We start from the raw sequence: 20,726 nt of genomic DNA, 5'->3' as shown, positions 1-20,726 counted from the left end.
CAGACTGTATCAGACTGTATCAGACTGTATCAGACTGTATCAGACTGATCACAACAAACTCAATAAGTGCTTACATCCTTGATCTCACATGCACAATTTTCCCATTTCTTGGACATAGTGTGCTTTCTTTTTTGTGCAAAAACACATGCACATGTTGTACATTAATTAAATTGTCTTACTCAGTTCACATCTTTTGAATCTGGGTATGCTATTTTTAATAGCTGCATAGTATTTTTTAAAACTTTTTTCTTATACTGTTAATATACTCTTATTGTACAGTTGCATTCATATTCTGTTTTTATATTTTCTACCTTTGTGTGAATCTGCATTGTTTGATTTACCTGTTACTCTGCTGCTGGTACACCTGAATTTCCCCACTGAGGGACAATAAAGGTTATTTCTATTCTATTCTATTCTATTCTTCTCATATTGTTACCTGTACTGAATGAGCTGACCAATGACGAACTCCTCTCTGCACTTCTGTTTGAGTCCTTCACACTTTCAGGAGAGTCCATCTTCTTAGTTTCAAGACTTTCCACTTGATCCACTATTTCTTCCTGTTCAGGGCTGTCAAACGTGTCCAGGATGAAAACAGCTGTGGCTGTGAACATTTAAAAAATAAATAAATAAAACATATTTATCAAACTGCATAAGTGATCAAACACAATTCTTGACTTTGTGTGACAAAAAAACTAAACTCACAAACTAAGTAAATGTTTCAATTAAGTGACAGAAAACAAAGACTAAATTCACATGGTCTCCCAGTTTCACACATTGGCAGTTACTCCAGACAATCTTGAATCTAATCTGCATCTTTATTTTCCATCCATCCATCCATCCATCCATCCATCCATCCATCCATCCATCCATTATCTTTACCCGTTTATTCCATTTTGGGTCACGGGGGTCGCTGGTGCCCATGTCCAGCAATCACTGTGCGAGGGGCGGGGTACACCCTGGACAGGTCTCCAGTCCATCACAGGGACACATAGAGACAAACGAGACAAACAACCATTCACTCTCTCACTCACACATAGAGACAATTTAGAGTTACCAATCAGCCTAACATGCATGTTTTTGGACTGTGGGAGGAAACCGGAGTACCCGGAGAAAACCCACACATGCACGGAGAGAACATGCAAACTCCACCCAGAATGCCCCTGGACCGGGGTTTGAACCAGGGACCTGCTCGCTGAGAGGCAGCAGCTCTACCAGTTGCGCCACCGTGCTGCCCCATCTTTATTTTAACAACCTTTATTTGAGGATTACACAGATATACATGTTTATGTACATCTCAACATTGATATAAAAAACATATAACAGTTAAATATTTAAACCATCCCAAGGTAGAGGTGACATGCATTTGAGATACATGCAACCAACCTGCATCTACCATGACATGGCCATCACTCTGAAGCTGCTTGTTTTTAGTCGGTCCATTAAATGTCTGCATAGACTGATCCAAACACTGGTTGTCACTTTGTTTCCTGCAAACCTCAGCATACCAGCTATTTCTCTCTCTGTGAAAACAAGAGGAAAAGGACAACGTGCACAATGAAACTAAAGATCATCAACTCTTTTATGAGTATACATATATAAATATGATCAAAAACTAGAAAAGGTTAGCAAAATATTTGCTCACATGATGGCTTCTGCATCATCAGCATATACTGACTCAAAGGTAGTGGGCATGTACAGCAGTGAGTGACTGTCTGTTTCAGTTACAACAACTTGTGCAATCTGTTTCAGCGTGTCTTCTGTGACTTCGTTTTTCACTGCATCTTCTATTCCTTTTTCAGCTGACAGGGAACATAAAACAAAAATTAAAGCATTTAAAAACACAGTGTTTAATCGCAGATTAGATATCAGTTCAGGGTCTAATAAAACTTCCTACTTCCCCAAAGGGCCTGAATTACTTCATGTTTTCGTCCTTAGCCAGAGGCCCGGGAGCTTGAGGGGTCTGCATTTTTTGCTGTTCCAGAGAATGCACTTTTCTGGTCAGACATCTTTAATATTGTTTCAGGAATCTAAGAGAGTCACTTTCCCAGTCAAGACCCAAAGTGCTCTGATGGTAAGTGGCACAAAGTAGGGCTTGATTTTCCACAACTTCTGAAATTCCTCTGTCGGTCCTATGAGCTTCTTCTGTCCTCCATTATCTATATCTGTTACTATTGCCTTCTTCTGTAGTTCACCTACTCCCACAATTTCTGGCTGGGAAGTGTATTCAGTGTATTGGGGATCACACTTCTCAGCCTCCTGGAGAAACTTTATGCTATTGCGTTGAAAAGCAACTTTCAAGCGACTGCCAAACTTTGACTGCAGGAGAAGTGTAGCATTCATCCAGATTGTAGAAGCGTAAATCAGATTTTTACCATTGTAAATTACTGAGGGGATAGTATAAGTTTGACTGCTCAGTTCATGTGTATTTCGTGGACCTGGTGAAGGTTTATAACAACATCCCTTGAGTGATGTTTATTTATTTATCTCAAGCAATGGTTCTTGACTAGAGAAAAAGTTGAATACTCTTTTTGAGATGCTGCTTGACGAATGGATCCATGTAGTTTAACAATTTCCTGCAGGATCAATAAAGTTCTATCTTATCTTAAGTATCTTGATGTTTTGTTCACAAATGTTGGTAGTATGGAGCGGTCAATGTGCCAACAAAGGGATTTGTTTGTAGTACAGTACTCCCTTACTGCAAGTTTTAGGGGCTACCCCCCCCCCCCCCCCCCCGATAAGTTAAAATCTGTCGTCCAAGTTCAAGTTCAAGTACATAAACTTTGTTGTGTAGGGGACAAGGCTGTGGTCTGAACACCTTTTAGCAGGTGTATACACTAACGCTTCAAAGTTATGTAATAATTGTTGACCGGCCTCAACCCCAAAATTATATACATGAGTCCTTCTAACAATTTTAATCCCCCTCAATCGAAGACAAGACAAAGACTCTGCTAATTTAAATACACAATCATGTAATGTTTATTTTCAGTTTGAATAATGACAATATGAAAATTATGGCAAATATGAAATATGGATGCATAACCAATAGTATTATTTCAGAAAGTAAATGATGTAAATAATAGAGACGGGATAGATTCAATTTGGACTAAGGTTTTAGCTCTAATGTTAAAATTTAGGTAAGCTTTCTCTCAGATTTGTGACTAAATTATGTCTAAACTCAGTTGGCACTTAGTTGTTTTCTCATCAGAAGGAAGATGTCCTACCAGGGAGTTGTCCATTTTCTCATTACCATGGCGGATATGATGACTTTGCCGGAGGTCTGTGCTGTTACTGGAAAGTTGTTTTCTCCAGGGCCATGTAGGGTCCAGCTGGGCATCACTCTTCAGGGTGTTTGAACATTTTATGGAATTCTCTCTATCATGGCTGTTTCCTCCAGAGAGTTCTTCTCTGCAACTCTCTTCAACAACTTTTCAGCAACTGCTCATCTCAGCAACCGCCCAAAAACAACTGACCTCTGGTGTCCATTTACCTGACACATCAGAAGTGGCTGGGCCCTTGATCTTTAACCAATGAAAATGTAGCTCCCAACCCATGGGCGTGAACAAGAACTGCATAAATTAATTTAATTTTACCCTCTCCTCAAAGTTTTTAAAGGAGGAAACACAATAGCATTTGCTGAAAATGGCGACACCTTGTTTTACATAAACACAATTTCTTTTAGCAAAATGCATGTTTGATCCTGACACCCCATTGTTACAAATAAAGACATTTGTTGAAGCTCTATCCAACTTGGGGGGTAACTTCATGCTTTACCATGGCAATGACAGTTCGTGAGTAGGGTAAAGTTCACTTCTTTGTCTGAGCTCTCTGTCAAGTGTCACCAAGTTTGTTCTTCAGTAAAGTGAGTTAATTAGCATCCATCCATCCATTATCTTTACCCGCTTCTTCCATTTTGGGTCATGAGGGTTGCCGGTGCCCATGTCCAGCAATCATTGTGCGAGGGGCGGGGTACACCCTGGATGGGTCGCAAGTCCATCACAGGGACACATAGAGACAAACGAGACGAACAACCATTCGGGTTAATTAGCACTGAGAGTTAATTATAATACAGTTAGTTTGGTCCAGGATGTCGACTCATCCTTTCTTGGGAGATGAGCACACAAAGAAGGGGGTAGGAGAGACGTGGTGTCTCTCAGGATGTTCTATCTCTTTGAAGGACATAGGTGGGACGTTACATTCGCCCACTTGTGATTTATACCTTGGGTACCTTGTTGGTGAATTGCAACTAACAGTGTCCTTGCTTTAGGAGTATTACAAAGAGTCACGGTAGAGTTCCATGAATGAAACAGGAGGTTGAAGGTATTTCACAAAGTCCAAAGGATAAATCTGTAGAAAGGGAAACAAAAATAAAAGTATTCCAATTGGTATTCACAATGTCTTCTGGAAGGCATGGTGAAGTAGACTGAGGATGATAGTAGACCAAGGATGATGGTGTAGACCAAAGACGATGACATAGATTGGATGGTTCTTCTGGTTACTAGTGCCAACTCAGTTTACTATTTGTCTATATGATGCAAATAAGTAAACTAAATCTTAAAATGTGCAAGTCTAATGTCAAATCAATTGACAACTAAATTGTTCTAAGTTTCTTAAGTACACTAAATCAAAGGTACTAATATTAAAATAAGGGACTCTAATGCCACTGATTTTGTATATGCATCTGTGGCATAGGTGTTGTAAAGGTTAATTATTACATTCTAAATGGGAATTAAACGTGCAATAGGAGAATTTGGGAAATAAAATTAAAAAAATTGGAAGTTTGGAACCATGGGTCTTTATGAGTTCCACACTTTAGGGCCATAGATGATGGTTGGGCTTCTATGTCTAATAATTCTGTTTGTTGGTGTAGAAGGCACCTGTGGTTAGTGTTGAGTGGATTTTAAAAACCAAACTTTTAACAAGTTGATCACCTGAGTTTGCACACAAACAACACATAATCTCAATGGCAACCCGAAGTTATTCAACCCCCACTTGTAGGTTACAATCTTTCCCGATCTTTAGTTGTTTTTCTTCCAGTCGGATCTCGTGGTCAAGAAAAGTTGATTTTTCCTTAAAAATTCATTATTAGGTCTAAGGTGTTTTATCTTACCTATTAGTTTGAGAATTTGTGAGTTTAAGGCTCTACTTTGAGAAAGATAGGGATTTAAACCTTCTTAATAGTTTGTTTAGCCTATGTTTTGGTTGTCTGAAGATTCTCTACCATTTGTTGTTTTAGATCGAGCCCTATGTGGCTTGATCTGGCTTCAGTGAACATACTTAAGGATAGATTCTTTCTGACTTTTGTCAATTTTGATAAAGTACACAACTGGGGACAGTTTGTCCGTTATCAGATGTGATCCAGTCCACCTTAAGTTTGCGGGTAAGCGTTCCAGTTTGGGAAGCTTTCTGTCCAGTGGCTGGGGCAAAGATGTAATACCAGACCTTCTCTCCGACTTGAAATTCTTCATGGGAGGCTTTGTGGTTTTGGTAGGTTTTGCGTCCTTCAGTAATTTCATTGAGATGTTCATGAGCAGAAGCAGAGGTGGTTTTTAGTTGTTGGTTAGGCTCCCTGATGAACTTCATGAATTATCTGTATGGATCTGAGATTGTTTAGATCAGGGACAGGGGTGACCTGAGGAACGGTTGTCAGTGACCACACAACATCACTTATGGTGTCCACCCGAACACCAAGTAGGACTAGAATGTCAGCCTGTGTAAACAGTGTGGTAAGTTTGGGACCACAAGAAATGAGTGATTCAGTTCTCTATGGTTCCATTGAAGCCTGAGGGTACAAATACCCACAGCTTTTAAGGCACGAGACAATCTTAAGTCATTTAGAAAAGTCTTTCTAACCGTTTGGAGGTTAGAGCGTTTAAGCACTAAGGCTTCATAAAGGTCTTGGCTGATGGCAGACTTGTCAGTCCAAAGAGACAATACACCGCTCACTTGAGATTCCTGAACCCCAATATCACCACTTGTGGGAGGTAATATTCACTGGATTGTGATTGACTCAGTGAACACAAGAAAGTTTCACGTTGGGCTAGTGTTAGCTCCAATGATCAATCAGGTGTGGCTGGCATTACCTTGGTTTGAGGTAGGATCTCATTTTCCTGAGAGTTGTCTTCAGGTGGGGAGATGTTGGTTTTGTTAGAAGTATTCGGTGTAGCACACTGAGAGATTACTTCTGTTGGGACAGCTGTGGCTGAGTGGTTAGAGAAGTTGCCCTCCAATACAAGAGTTAGGGGGTTCGAATCCAACAGCAGTCACATGCCGAAGTGCCTCAGGGCAAGACACTGAACCCCTCAATGCCTCCGATGTGTGTCCCATCAGTGTATGAATGTGATCTCAAAGCACTGCCTAGTCTCTTTCAAATGATTTGTTCAATTAGCTTTGTAGAGATCTAGTAGAGTGCTGTATGAATGGGTAAACGAGGACACAGATTGTGGTGTAAAGTGCTTTGAGTACTTTGCTAAGATAGAAAGGCGCTATATAAGTACAGTCCATTTACTTCTGGAGAGAAAGCAATGGATATCGGTTGGCATACTTGTGCCCAGACTTAGAGATTTTTGAAATTGATCAAAGGTTGAAACCAGTTTAAAAGATCTTGTCCTATTAGAAAAAAGATTGATTCCATTTGTGACACATATACAGGGTGTATAAGGGTCATTGGACCAATCGGAAGCTCAATCAGTGCCACCTGGGATAAGGTGGTTTCTTCAAAAGAGTACGGTCGTACCTTTAAAGAACAGTTTTGAAGGATCAAATCTTTGCCAGCAGGATTTGCTGCTAAATGTAGTTTTTCAAACAGTGTGACAGCTATGGCAGCACGGTGGTGCAACTGGTAGAGCTGCTGCCTCTCAGCGAACAGGTCCCTGGTTCAAACCCCGGTCCAGGGGCCTTCTGGGCGGAGTTTGCATGTTCTCTCCGTGCATGCGTGGGTTTTCTCCGGGTACTCCGGTTTTCTCTCACAGACCAAAAACATGCATGTTAGGCTGATTGGTAACTCTAAATTGTCCCTAGGTGTGAGTGAGAGAGTGAATGGTTGTTTGTCTCGTTTGTCTCTATGTGGCCCTGTGATGGACTTGCGACCTGTCCAGGGTGTACCCCGCCCCTCGCACAGTGATTGCTGGACATGGGCACCAGCGACCCCCGTGACCCAAAATGGAATAAACGGGTAAAGAAAATGGACATTTCAACATTCCAAGAACCGACGCACACTCTCTGTCTCGTCCGAGCTCAGAGGTCTGGGGCTCTCTTTCTGGACCTGCTGCTGTTTCTTTTTTGTCTCAGGCTGTTCAGGCCGACGTGGTGGGGAAGCAGGTCCCCTCCTCTGGGGTTCCCAGTGGGATCCCTGGTTGTATGGGTCACCTTTGGTGCCATACTTTTTACCCTTACGGCGTGCGACCCCCTTCTGGTACATTCGTTCATCCTCTGGTTTCTTGGGAAACCATTTAGGATCTTTCCTGGACCAGGGGGCACTCATTTGTTGTGGTCTGGCTGCTGGGAAACCTCGTTTCCTCTCGCCTTTTTTGGGAGGGGGAGCTGAAGCTCTCGTCCCTTCCAATTCTAATGACTGGGCAGGAATCCTCTCACCTGGGAACACCTCAATGGGTGTTTTGGCCTGTGAACGGGGTTCAAAGACATTCACAGCACAATTTTTTATCTCACTGATGGTTTTCTCTTTGAAATTAGCCATCATCTGCACTGACATCCTTATTTCAGGGTGGAGATTTTTGCTGAAAATGAACTTAAACGCTTCTTCCTCCTCCATGCCGGTCTCGTTCCTGTAACAAAAATAAGCCTGCAAAATTCTGGAATAATATGCCCTTGGGTGCTCATTCTTACCTTGCATGACCACGTCGGCGGCTGGATATCTGCCAAGTCCCGCACAAGGGGTATACTCTTTCATAAGAGCAGCACATAACAGGTGGTAATCCTTTCTTGTGGCATCAGGTTGACTGTCTATGACGGAAAACACCGTCCTGGCTGAAGTGAGCCTGATCAAACCTATTTTATCCTCAACTGTAGCGCTGGGATAGCTTCTTAATTGGAAGTCAAGGCCGTGCAGATAGGCCTTAGTGTCGGTCGAACCCAACGACCCTGGCTCAAAGCGTTGGACATATTTTGCTATTTTATGCAATTCCGCTATGGAGAGCGGAGGCTGAGGGATTGGTGTTGTTGGAACAAAATAATCATGTGGACATGATTCACCAGACTCACGTGGAGGTGGCAGAAGGGGATTATGTGTAGGAGGTACAGCAAAATCCTTCTGAGGTGGTGGTAGTTGATCTGGACTCTGACCCAGTTTGTCTTTGAGTTCCAGAGCATCTTTGTCTGAACACAGTGCTTCGTACTTAATCCCTCTTTCACGTAGCTTATCCTCATATGTTTGTTTGTAGAAACAGCTGAGCTTGTGAGAGCTCTTTTTCACGTTTCAATTCATTCTCCCAGGTCTCTTTATCAAATTTAAACTGTGCCATGAGGTTTAGATACTCTTCACGTGTTGTTTCGCGATCCTCTGTCTCGTGTTTCAACCTTATATCAAGGGCTTCTGCCCTGTTGGCCTCAATGTAAAATTTAGCTTTCAGCAAGAGTGCTATTTTAGCTAGTTGTTCATAGCCTGACTTTTTTATGGCTGTAGAAGTTACACTTTCTGCAACTTCCTTCAGCTCGTCCAATAACTGTGGAGGTCATTCTGTCCACCTGTTCACCATATGGATATAAGGAATCTGTTAGCATCTTCAGGGTAGTCTCCAGCCAGTCCTTTTTATCACATGGAGCAACATTAGCTTCTGTTAAATCTGCCATGGTTGTATCCACTGTTCAGCAAAACCTATCTGGTTAAACCGTCGCAATCTTAGAGTTTTTCAACAGGTAAATGTTTGTATTTAAGTGAGCAGTGAGTCTCACACACTATTTTAGCTCTGGGTTTCATCAACAGTACTGTTATAAGCCAATTTTTCAATAAATGGGCCCCTGTGTTTAGGCCTTACCTCATTAATATTGTAAGTAAACGCTTCCTGTGGCAGTGTTACTTAATATGAGCTTAATTCTAACAGATACAAGAGCCAGGCTATTTCAGTGTTCATGTACTCCAATGCACTTAAAATTAAATAAACCTGCAATATTTTCTAAGAAGGCTTACAGCAACTGTGTAGTTGTAAATGCCCTTAAGCAGTTTAATTTACCAGAATTTGCTGTTCAAACAGTACACATAAACCAGACTTGATTAACAAAAACAATTTTTTTTTTTAAATGAAACGAGTGTGCAGCTCTCTTCCTGGAAAACTGTTATACTCTTTTTCAACAGCAGGTAGCGGTATAAGCTTACTTTTACCGGTAGGAGTCGCTGACGACTTCCTGTGAACTGTCCTGTTGACATCCGGTTGTTAGCCGTTAGCTACGATGTAGCAACGGTCGAACACGGTTCAAATCAGCATTTATGGACAGATTTAAAGCTTTAACGTTGCGTCGCTTCACAAGCATGCTCTTTATGGGATAGACTCACAGACTCACAGCACAGACTCATGAGTTTAGGAACGACTGTCAGGGCTTTATTCAGCTTTTTTAAGCACAAAGGAAGACTCCGTTAAAACGAGCTTCATTTCTAGGGTCACGTGACTTTACAGACACGTGAACATTGGGGGTGGGCTTTTCGCACTGACACCAGAGTGAGTGGACGTACACGGCGATACGTCACCAGCTTCTCAGCGAATCAGAACATCCCAAACAGCGGTTGTCAACCAATCACAGCTCGTGTGTACTCGCCTTAAGCTAGCAGTTAGCATCAACAGTCCGGTCAAATTATCGCCCATCAAAGCTTCAAAAATGCACAAATTACTGTGAAAATGTAACGAATCAGCATAGAAGCAGCTCTGAAACGGTGCTCAGCCCACGGACAACATATCACCATTTAAAACACGACTCGATGAGTCCAATAAACAGAACCAGGTCAGACACGCAGAACCCCCGTTCATGCTAGAGTTTCAAACAGAATGAATGCGTTATTCCCACTGCTTACAGCTTAGTTACACAAACACATTGACAATTTCAGCTTTAAAATGAACACAGTGATGTAATTCTGCATCTTTCTGAACACCTCAGCCATAGAATATGTCTGTACCAAGGTCAAAACTCAGACTTTTTTATGCCAACATGACGCATTTTTTCACAATAACACAGGTCTCGGGTCACATATAATTTATCTCTTTAGAAACCTTATAGGCCACCAAATATGTAGTGATGTCAGGACAGCTTTGCTGTAGACACACTACTAATTAATTATTCTTAAAGCTAGTTCAAGCACAAAGAATATTAATTGTTTAATTAAAACGGATTCTTTCTTTTTCGAGTTAAATTTCTGCCATGTGACCGAGATAACTGTGAGTGGATTGTTTAATCAGTGACATGAGACGCCATTTTATCTTTGACCCATCAGAATAAATGCGGTCATTTATTTAACAGAATCAAAATTTAACATCAAGACATGTACACATTGATTTGCTGATCTGTTTCTGATTAATAAAACTTGGCACGCTTTACTAACAAGACAACAGAACATTACTGATTGAGGCTGATTCACCTCTGAAGGCATCTAGATTACTGGTAAATAGAAAAGTTTAAGAGAAGGAATAGATTTAAAAGGAAGATGGATGAAGGAAGATGTATGTTTGTTGACCAGAATTAGCACTCTTCTTTCAACACCCCGCTCAGCTTTCCGGTACACTTCAGGACGTGCAGAGACTTTGTTACCTTAGATGGGGGATACCTCCACTCCGGAACAGAAGTCCATTAGTACGATCCCTTTACAGCGTCTCCGGTAAAAGCGGCTGGTCATCGTCAGAAGTCATGTTTATTTTATTTATTTAATTATTTCTATAGCACTTTACACAACCATGGTGACCAAAGTGCTTAACAAAAAAAAACAGTACTTAAAATGACAATAGGTTAAAAGCAAGAAAACACAACATAATAGCACAAATAAAACCAGAAATGTCACCACATATTTACGTACTAAAAGCTTGTTGGAATAAAAAAGTCTTAAACTTAGATTTAAAAGGGCCAAGTTCAGTAATCTGACGCAGATCAAGTGGGAGCTTATTCCAGAGTCGAGGTGCGGCCGCAGAAAAGGCACGGTCACCCCAGAGTTCATATTTAGTCCTTGGAACAGAGAGCAGGAGCTGGCTGACCTCAAAGATCTGGAGCGGGCGGGGAAACTTAGCATCTCAGTTATATAAGGAGGAGCAAGGTAATTCAGAGCTTTAAAAACAAATAATAAAAGTTTAAAATCTATTCTAAAACGGACAGGGAGCCAATGTAGTGAGAATAAAACAGGTGTGATGTGGTCCCATCTAGGAGTGTTGGTTAAAAGGCGCGCTGCTGCATTTTGTACAAGCTGGAGGCGACTCAGTGATGACTGTGGTACACCGACATACAGAGCGTTACAATAATCGAGCCTAGAACTGATAAAAGCATGAACAGCTTTCTCCAGATCGCGACAATTTAAAAAGGGTTTGACCTTTTTTAAAAGGCGTAAATAAAAGAATCCCGACCGGACAACAGAGGCAATATGTTTGTCAAAGTGTAAAGCCTTATCAAAGGTCACCCCAAGGTTATTCACACAGTCACTGAAGTTTATGTCCAAATTTCCCAGGCCAGTTGCATCTTTGTCACCAAATAAAATCCATTCTGTTTTACTGTCATTTAAAAACAGGAAGTTCTTGTTCAGCCAATGTTTGATTGCAGAGATGCAGTCGAAGAGAGAAAGCACTGGGTTACTGGATCCTGGCCTTAATGGTAAATAGATCTGCAAATCATCTGCATAAAAATGAAAGTTGACATTGTGTTGTCTTATAATAGATCCAAGTGGCAACATGTATAATGAAAAGAGCAAAGGACCCAAAATGGAACCGTGGGGCACCCCACACAGAAGAGGGGCTGTAGAGGAAGAGGAGCCATTGAACAAGATAGAAAAGGTTCTATCAGATAAATAGGACGTGAACCACTTCAGAGCAGTACCACGAATCCCAACAAAATCATGGAGGCGAGACAGAAGGACAGAGTGGTCCACAGTGTCAAAGGCTGCTGTAAGGTCGAGGAGCACCAGAGCTACTGGGCACCCAGAGTCAACTGACTGAGCTATGTCGTTATGTACTTTCAATAATGCAGATTCTGTGCTATGTCGGGATCTAAAACCAGATTGAAATTTATCCAGGATTGTGCTTTTTTCCAGAAAAGGCTGAATTTGCGTAAGAACAATTTTTTCTAAAACTTTGGAGAGGAAGGATAAATTAGAAATAGGTCTAAAATTAGATAAAACCAAGGGATCAAGATTAGTTTTTTTGAGAAGGGGGCGGACCGTTGCATGTTTAAAAGCAGAAGGCATAATTCCAATGGACAAACATGAATTGAAAAAAGGAAGAAGGTAAGGACCAACAATATTAAATACCTCTTTCAATAATCTGGTGGGGAGAAAATCAGTGGGGCAGTTGGTGGGTTTAATGGATTTGACGATTTTGTCCAAGAGGGAATAAGACACTGGTTCAAACTGCTTGAATAAAGCAGAACCAGCAGAGATAAAAGAACACTCTGAAACAGAAGTAGCAGGTGTGCCTGTGGCTTGTCTGACCGATGCAACTTTATCAATAAAAAAGGAGAGAAAGTTCTCACAGGTGGAGGCTGAGGCATCAGGTAAGACTGAGGTGGATGGATTTAAAACAGAGTTAATTGTATTAAATAACACCCTGGGGCAGTGGCTACTGTTTGTGATAATGTTAGACAGAAATTGTGATTTTGCATCATTAACAGATCTCTGATACAGAACAAGAGTTATCCTTAATAAAACCAAAGAATCATGTTGCCTGTCATGCTTCCACTGACTTTCAGCCCTTCTACATTGTCTCCTGAGTTTGCATGCAGTAGGATTTTTCATCCAAGGCTCAGCTCTGGGTTTAGGGTGTCTGAACTTCACCGGAGCAATAGAGTCCAGGATCCCAGTGCAGGTATCAGAAAACAATGACAGAAAATCTTTGGGACACAGAGAAACATCAGGACCAACTGAATAAAACTGTGAGTCCATAAAAGCAGTGGTAAACTGATGGGCACTGGCTGAGGTGAGACAGCGGCGATGACACCCCGCAGCCAGAGGCCTCCTGGCTGGGTGGGGGGCTGTAAATTGGAAAAAAATAGGGAAATGATCCAAGATGGCAGACTCAGAAATTTCAAAGTGAGAAATGGACAGTCCATGAGAAATAATAAGGTCCAGAGTGTGGCCAAGATGATGTGTTGGTGAATTCACTGATTGTGTTCAATTAAAAGAGGCTAAAAGCTTTAAAAACTCAGAAGCCAGTGGGTCAGTGGGACAACAAATACGAATATTAAAATCTCCACAAATAAAAAAACTGGCATTGTTAGAAATAATATCAGCAAGGAATTCAGAGAATTCTTGAATGAATTCCTTGTTATATTTAGGTGGGCGATAGGCAACAGCACATAAAACATTCGGGGTGAGCTCAATCACAAACATCTGAAGTTCAAAGGAGGAGTAAGTGATGGTGAGCAGAAGTCTGCATTTAAAATTGTCCTTATAGATAGTGGCAACACCACCACCGCAGCCTGTCAGACGTGGGGAGCTGAAGAAGGAGCAGCCCGAGGGGGAGAGATCAGAAAACGCGCTGTTATCGCCCGGTCTCAGCCACGTTTCTGTCAGCAGCAGAAAGTCCAGAGAGTTTGAGCAGAAGAAATCGTGGAGAATAAAAGTTTTATTTATGACAGATCTAGTGTTCAGAAGAGCCATCCGGATGGAGCACTGGCTGTTATCCTGGGATGCGCGGCCAAAGGAGCGGAGGTTCTCCTGAACCCTGCCACGCCTACAGATCTTTGCACGCCGAAGACCAGGAAATGCGCCGCTGCCGGTGTCCGTATCCACGACGCGTAACCAGCTGTATGAATATTCCATGGGGCATCGTATGTCCACAAAGTTGTATTTCCTGAGAATCTTGCGCGAAGATTGGAATGAAGAAGAGGCGAAGTGAGCCCGAAGCTTCACAAGCAACCCACTCCTCCTGCCGCGTCTCCTGCGACGGCGCCCGCTGCGGGCGACCACAACACAAGGATTCCGTAGAAATGGAGGTATGGATGCCAGGTGAGGTGGAGGAAAAGTCTTGGATCGTCCATAAAGGTCACGAAACGGTACTTTTCCCACGATGGAATTAATATTTAAAAGTGTCTGGCGGTCATAAGTAAACAGTGATGACACAATCTGAACAAAAGTCAAGAAAAATAGCACAAAAAAGTAACAACTTGAGGAGAGACAGACGACAAGCCACGTACAACGGCGCCATCTTGTCCATGTGGTTTATTCCGTTCAACAGAACAAGCTTCCTTCGAAGTTGTAGGGCGTTACGCCCGGGTGAGTTCACAGCGAGGCGCTGTGACTCCGCTGGGATGGACGGACCCTCGTCTCACGGTCAAATCCATCAGCTATTGATTAAATCTGAAAGTTCTTTAGGAACTCTCAGTAAGACTTAAGTCAGAGATTCCACTCAGAAGTGGAAGACTCAAGGAAGACTGAATAGTCCCAGGAAGTGTTTAGTTTTTAAAGAATACTCACTTCCTGTCACTTGGTACTTCCTGATTGGTTGAAACAACCAGCAGGGGGGTGGTTCTAGTGATGTCAAGAGGTTATTAAAAGTCAAGAGAGGATGCAGGAATGTTTAGGAACGGTTAGTACAGACAGAGATATGTTTATAAGAGGTGAGAGGAAGCCGGTGCCAGTTGCTTCTTATTTACTGTCAGCTGAGTTTTAAAACAAGGCACTTCGTTCTCATAACTTGCTTTCTGACTTCTGACCGACATCAAATCCACTCATTCAGACAGAAGATCAAAATGCACAATTACTTTGTAAATAGACATTTAACTTGATTTCTAAGTCTAATGAGGTTTAAAAATCATTGATACTGTTTCACAGTTGATTTAAATGAGTGGTTCACTTCAACATTTAGAAATGGTATGAACTAAACACACTTTGATTATCAAGATATTCTAAAATAGTAATGATAATGAAAAAAGAAGAGTGTTCTTTCAATTGATTAATTCAGGATACAATTAAACAGTCTCTGGATGAGATAATTTGTATTTCTGGATTCAAATCAATGAAATAGCAGTTCCTGTCCCATGAAGGTCTTCAGAGACAGGTTGAGGTCGGAGGCCTAGTTCACTACAATATATTTATAATATATTTATAAAGTCAATAAAAATGTATAAAAAAATATATATATGAATGACAATGTGAGCACTGTAAAATAATTTAAGCAACACGGTGGCACAACTGGTAGAGCTGCTGCCTCTCAGCGAACAGGTCCCTGGTTCAAATCCCGGTCCGGGGGCCTTTCTGGGTGGAGTTTGCATGTTCTCTCCGTACCTGTGTGAGTTTTCTCCTGGTACTCCAGTTTCCTCCCACAGACCAAAAACATGCATGTTAGGCTGATTGGTAACTCTAAATTGTCCCTAGGTGAGAGAGTGAATGGTTGTTTGTCTTGTTTGTCTCTATGTGGTCCTGTGATGGACTGGAGACCTGTCCAGGGTGTACCTCACCCCTCGCACTGTGATTGCTGGACATGGGCACCGGCGACCCCCGTGACCCAAAATGGAATAAGCGGGTAAAGATAATGGATGAATGGATGGATTTATTTTGTATAAAATATACACTTTCAATGTAGGGTATTTTTGTTGATAATTTCTCTTATTTTCTGTATTTTCTTATTTTAACTAGTTAACAAGTATGCATTTGAGCAAGACATTTTAATTCATGAAAATATTGTTATCCCATAGGCGTCACAACCATTATATGTGAAGGGGACGTGTCCCCCCACATTACAAAAATGTTCATTTAGAAATGGAATTAAAGTCAGGAAATCTAGATGAAATGTTGCTTTTTTTGTACAATAGTGTACATTTTATGCACACGAGCACGCACACACTCACGCACACACACACACACACACACACGCACGCACGCACGCACACAGGTTTGTTTTGCTATCTTTGTGGGGCCTTTGCACACACGCACACACACATCAGAGTCAGAGTCAGAGTTTCTTTATTGTCATTCGCACCTCATGTGGTACATGTGGTGGAGCGAAATTATGTCCACAGGGTCCCAGTTACATCCAGCAATAAAATGTATAATAAAAACAGTAATAACATCTAAGATATGAACTAAGAAAAACATCAACTAAATATACACTAAGCACTCATAACATAAAACATTGAACATCAGCACAAACATGAACATGAGTCTGTGAGCAGATGTGCACGCATGAACACATCAACATTGAAACAGATCAGCAGCAACATGAAACAGATCAGCAGCAACATTGAAACAGATCAGCAGCAACATGAAACAGATCAGCAGCAACATGAAACAGATCAGCAGCAACATGATATGGTTTTTCACAGTGATTATTCTAGTTAGAGATTCATGAGTCTAACAGCCTCAGGGTAGAAGCTGTTCCTCAGTCTAGTGGTTCTACACTTAATGCTCCTTAACCTCCTTCCTGAGGGGAGTGGGGAAAAAAGTGTGTGTGCTGGGTGGGTGGGGTCCTTCATGATGCAGGTGGCCCTCTTCCTGCATCTGGAGGTGTAGATGTCTGTGATGGTGGGGAGGCTGATTCCAACAGATTTCTGTGCAGCCTTCACCACTCTCTGCAAAGCTTTTCTTTCTGCAGCTGTGCAGCCTCCATGCCACACGTTGATGCTCGAGCACAGGATGCTCTCCACTGCACACCTGTAGAAGGAGGTGAGGACTGAGCTTCCCAGACCAGCTCGCCTCAGCCGTCTGAGGAAGTAGAGTCTCTGATGAGCTTTCTTGATCAGGCTGGTGGTGTTGTTGCTCCAGCTGAGGTTGTCATTCATGTGTACACCCAAGTACTTGTAGCTGGAGACCACTTCCACCGCAGATCCTCTTATGTTCAGGGGGTGTAGGTGTTTTTGTTCCTTCTGAAGTCCACAATCATCTCCTTTGTCTTCTTCACATTGATGTGAAGGTTATTCTCTCTGCACCAGCTCTCCAGGTGTTCCACCTCCTGCCTGTAGCTGGACTCATCATTGTTTGTGATGCATCCCACCACCGCTGTATCATCTGCAAACTTTACAATGTGACAGCCTGGATGGGTAGCTGCACAATCATACGTGAGCAGAGTAAACAGGAGGGGGCTCAACACACATCCCTGAGGAGAGCCAGTGCTGAGGGTTATGGTGGACATACACACACTATAGTGTCCCCCCACCCCCCACATTACAGATGCTTCTGACGCCCATGTGTTATCCAATCAGATTCTTTAAAATTTGCATCTCCAGGCAAAGGCAAGTAACCATGGCTTACATGGTTGTAAGAAGAAATTATATAAAAATGAAATAAAAACAGCTACATTATAAAGCAACATAAAATAGTAAAAACAAGAACATGTCTACGTTGGTTTTTACCATGAAGTTTTTACCATGAAGTTTGCCTCCTTTAACCTTCTTAAATGATTGTTTATGACTTACATGCATGTCCCATACTGTGTATACAATGAGTACTTTTATTTAGTTTTTGTTAGAGAATAAAGTTTTTAAATACAGTTGCATATTGTAGATAAAGTGTCAAAAACCTGGAAAGGACACCGGCATGTCCCATTTGGAAAATGTTTCCTCTATCTCCTCGGTCACAGACTCAAAGATAGACTGGCTGGATATTCTGCTGCTACCAAATACTGACCTAGAAAACAAAATCAGAGCACATTTTTTACAAATTATTTTTAAATCATACAGACAATATTTACTTCTGAACCTTTATTTTGGTTATATTTATTATTTTCACATCAATTTATGCTCACAAATCCAATATGATAAAATGAAAAATATAAACTTTCTGTATTTTTACAAAGTATGTATTTTGGGGGGATACAATTCTTACATAACATTGTGGAGCTCTGATAATCACCCAAGCTTTTTTCCCCATATGTTCTTAGAAAAACTGTCATGTTTTTCAGATTTCTTATGTCAAAATATTTGTACAGAAATACAAAATTACCTTTTCTCAGCCATAGAAAAGATTATTGGAATTATTTTTAAATAAGATATTTTTAAATAAGATATATTGATATATCTTCTGGGAAGATGGCGCCGCTGTGCATGGCCTACCCTCCACCTCTGTCTGATTGTGTTTTTTCTGTTTTTGTCATTTTTCACATACAACATCGACTCACTGCTGGTTTATGAACGTCATCAACTCCTAAATCTACGACTATCTGCCACCAGTCTCGCTTTGTTTCATCATAATGACCGTAACTCTGGACGCCCCCTTGGACCCCCACCTCTGCTTGAAGACGTTCCTGTTTACCTCCGCCGTGGTATCCTGCCTGCTTAAAGACATCGCTCCAGGCACCATGGAAAACAGGCCGGCCGTCTTGTGAGGATCAAAGCCTGCCGGGCTGCTGCTGCGGCTTCCTCTTCAACCGAGGACCACATCTTAAATCACCTGTCCTGGCGCTGGGCCGATCCACCCGAGTCCTTCCTGGTCCCAAGGGTCGGGTCGCGCTTCCACAGCGGACCTGTTTGCCATGGCTGGGCTTCCAGTCGTTGGAGTCATAGGTCGAACTCCACAAATCTGAGACCACTGGTCTTAACATCATGGACAACTTCTGCTGTGGTTCCTACAAGGATTGCACTGATAAATGCCAGATCTCTGGCTAATAAAACGTTCATCTTGAATAACTTTTTCTCCTCCACCGGTCTGGACTTCTTCTGTGTGACTGAGACATGGCTCTCCTGTGGTGAGTTCATGGCTCTGTCGGAAATGTTACCACCGGACTGTTCTGATTTTAATGCTCCGAGAATATCAGGCAAAGGTGGTGAATTATTAACTATTTAAAAAAAACGTTGGAACTGCAAACTAGTACAGATACCAGCTAATTTTTTTAGCTTAGAACTGCTATGTTTTGAGGTGGGCCGTTCAAATCCTGTTCTATTTCGTATAGGCCTTTTAAGGCTATCGCTAGTGGGTTTATCCCTTCGCGCGCAGCACTGAAAACTTTAGTCCACGCCCACCTGCTGTGTGGGCCTCACCCCCGGTCCATATAAATTACAGTGAGACCGGGTAATCGGCTCCCATTTTTTCTTCAGCCAGCCAGCTAGCACTGTCAGAATAACGAAGAAAGAAAAGTTATCCAGCTTTGACCGGCACAACCTTTGCTAAGTATGCCTGGGTCTCCGCCACGCCAACCTCCTGCCGTCTCGGTGAGCTCTTACTCCCCGAGGAGAAGCAGAGACGAGCAGCCTTGTTCAAGGTAAGCGCCGAGGAGTGCTTTTCTGTGGCGGGCCGCTACCCACTGGACGACGCCATCGCCTTTTCTAACGTTTTTTCCTTGCGGTGAATCGGATGATTCCCTCGAAAAAGGCGATACGGGTAGCAGCTCCGCTGAGTGTTTTTTTTCCGTGGCGGGACGTTACGCATGGGACAACGCCACCGCCTTTCTTTGACCCAGAATCACGCAGTGAATCGGATGACTCCTTCGAGAAAGGCGATGCTGGAAACAACCTCACTGCTCCTTCCCTCCTGGAGAGCGTAGTGACGGAAGAAGAGCGGTTGAACGGATGCTCAGCCACCTTGGGTCTTCCCACGTCAGTGACCACACCACTCCCAGCCGTCGGTGCCCTCCTCTTGGAGTTGCCCAGCATAATCCAGGAGGCTGCTAACACAAGGGACATTCTGTCCCTCACCTCCCTCCGCCCTGATCGGCTGATCTGGCGGGAAGGTTTGGCTCTGCCCCGGCTCGTCGCCCTGATCCCATCTGGCCTTGCTGTCCAGCTGTGACGTCACATTGGAATGAGGTTGCAGCTGGGCCCAGCAAGCTGAAGACATCTGTCTCCACCTTCGCATCCATCTCCAGAGTGGAGGGTTTTTACCGAGCTGTGTTTTTTCCCCTCGGTTCTCCCCCCTGGAGCCAAGCCTGGTGGAGACGCTTGGGATAAAAGGATGGACCGGCAACCTATCCCTCCAGGAAAGCATGACCAGAGGGTGACAAAGCTCTCCAACTGAGCTCACCAGTGCACATCTCAGGCAATCGTGGCAAACAACAACATTGCTCTGCTAGCCTACAGCATCTCAAAGAGGCTGGAAGAAGCAGACCTGCTGGAGGAGACAAAGAGCTCTCTCTCTGTAAAGCCGCTAATGTCATCTTAAACATGTGTGCCACCTGTGTAGTCTGCCTGTCCTGCATTGCCACCTGGATGACCATGATCCAGAGGACCACCTGGATCTGCCTCTTGCCATCCTTGGCTGAGAGGCTGCAGAAAGACCTGCTGGAGGGCCCCAACACCCCAGAGGCGCTGTTTGGGGCAACCTTCAGGACCATCCTTGAGAAATCGCAGCGGTCCGAGGAGGTCTCAGAGACTATACACCATCTGGTGACGTCACAGTCCTCCTCCCGCCCCTCCGGCTGCTGGAGGGACTGCCTTGGCCAGCAACAGCAGTAGAGCAGCAGAGGCACTCCACAGCTGCAGCAGCAACTTCACGCTCCTCTCCTCCGCCGGCCTCTTCCACCAGGTAATAGATCCTTGAGGGGAATGTACAGGTCCTTCTCAAAAAATTAGCATATTGTGATAAAGGTCATTATTTTCCATAATGTAATGATAAAAATAAAACTTTCATATATTTCAGATTCATTGCACACCAACTGAAATATTTC

At 42.8% G+C, this 20,726-nt stretch overlaps 1 protein-coding gene across 1 annotated transcript in view; it reads right to left on the bottom strand.

Moving 5' to 3' along the window:
• dnai4 (dynein axonemal intermediate chain 4) overlaps window positions 1-20,726 on the bottom strand; it is a 196,453-nt gene that overhangs the window by 169,769 nt on the left and 5,958 nt on the right. Inside the window, exons 2-5 of the mRNA XM_037681975.1 lie at window positions 17,649-17,755; window positions 1,643-1,799; window positions 1,384-1,520; window positions 437-601 (exon numbers count right to left, since the gene is read on the bottom strand). Of these exons, the coding sequence (XP_037537903.1) occupies window positions 437-601; window positions 1,384-1,520; window positions 1,643-1,799; window positions 17,649-17,755 (566 nt within the window). The remainder of the gene's footprint in view (window positions 1-436; window positions 602-1,383; window positions 1,521-1,642; window positions 1,800-17,648; window positions 17,756-20,726) is intronic.

Source organism: Nematolebias whitei, chromosome 9 (assembly GCF_014905685.2).
Source record: "Nematolebias whitei isolate Nwh7 chromosome 9, NemWhi1, whole genome shotgun sequence".
Taxonomy (NCBI): domain Eukaryota; kingdom Metazoa; phylum Chordata; class Actinopteri; order Cyprinodontiformes; family Rivulidae; genus Nematolebias; species Nematolebias whitei.
The sequence above is the reverse complement of the archived record's forward strand: the minus strand, read 5'-3'. Positions and strand labels throughout refer to the sequence as shown.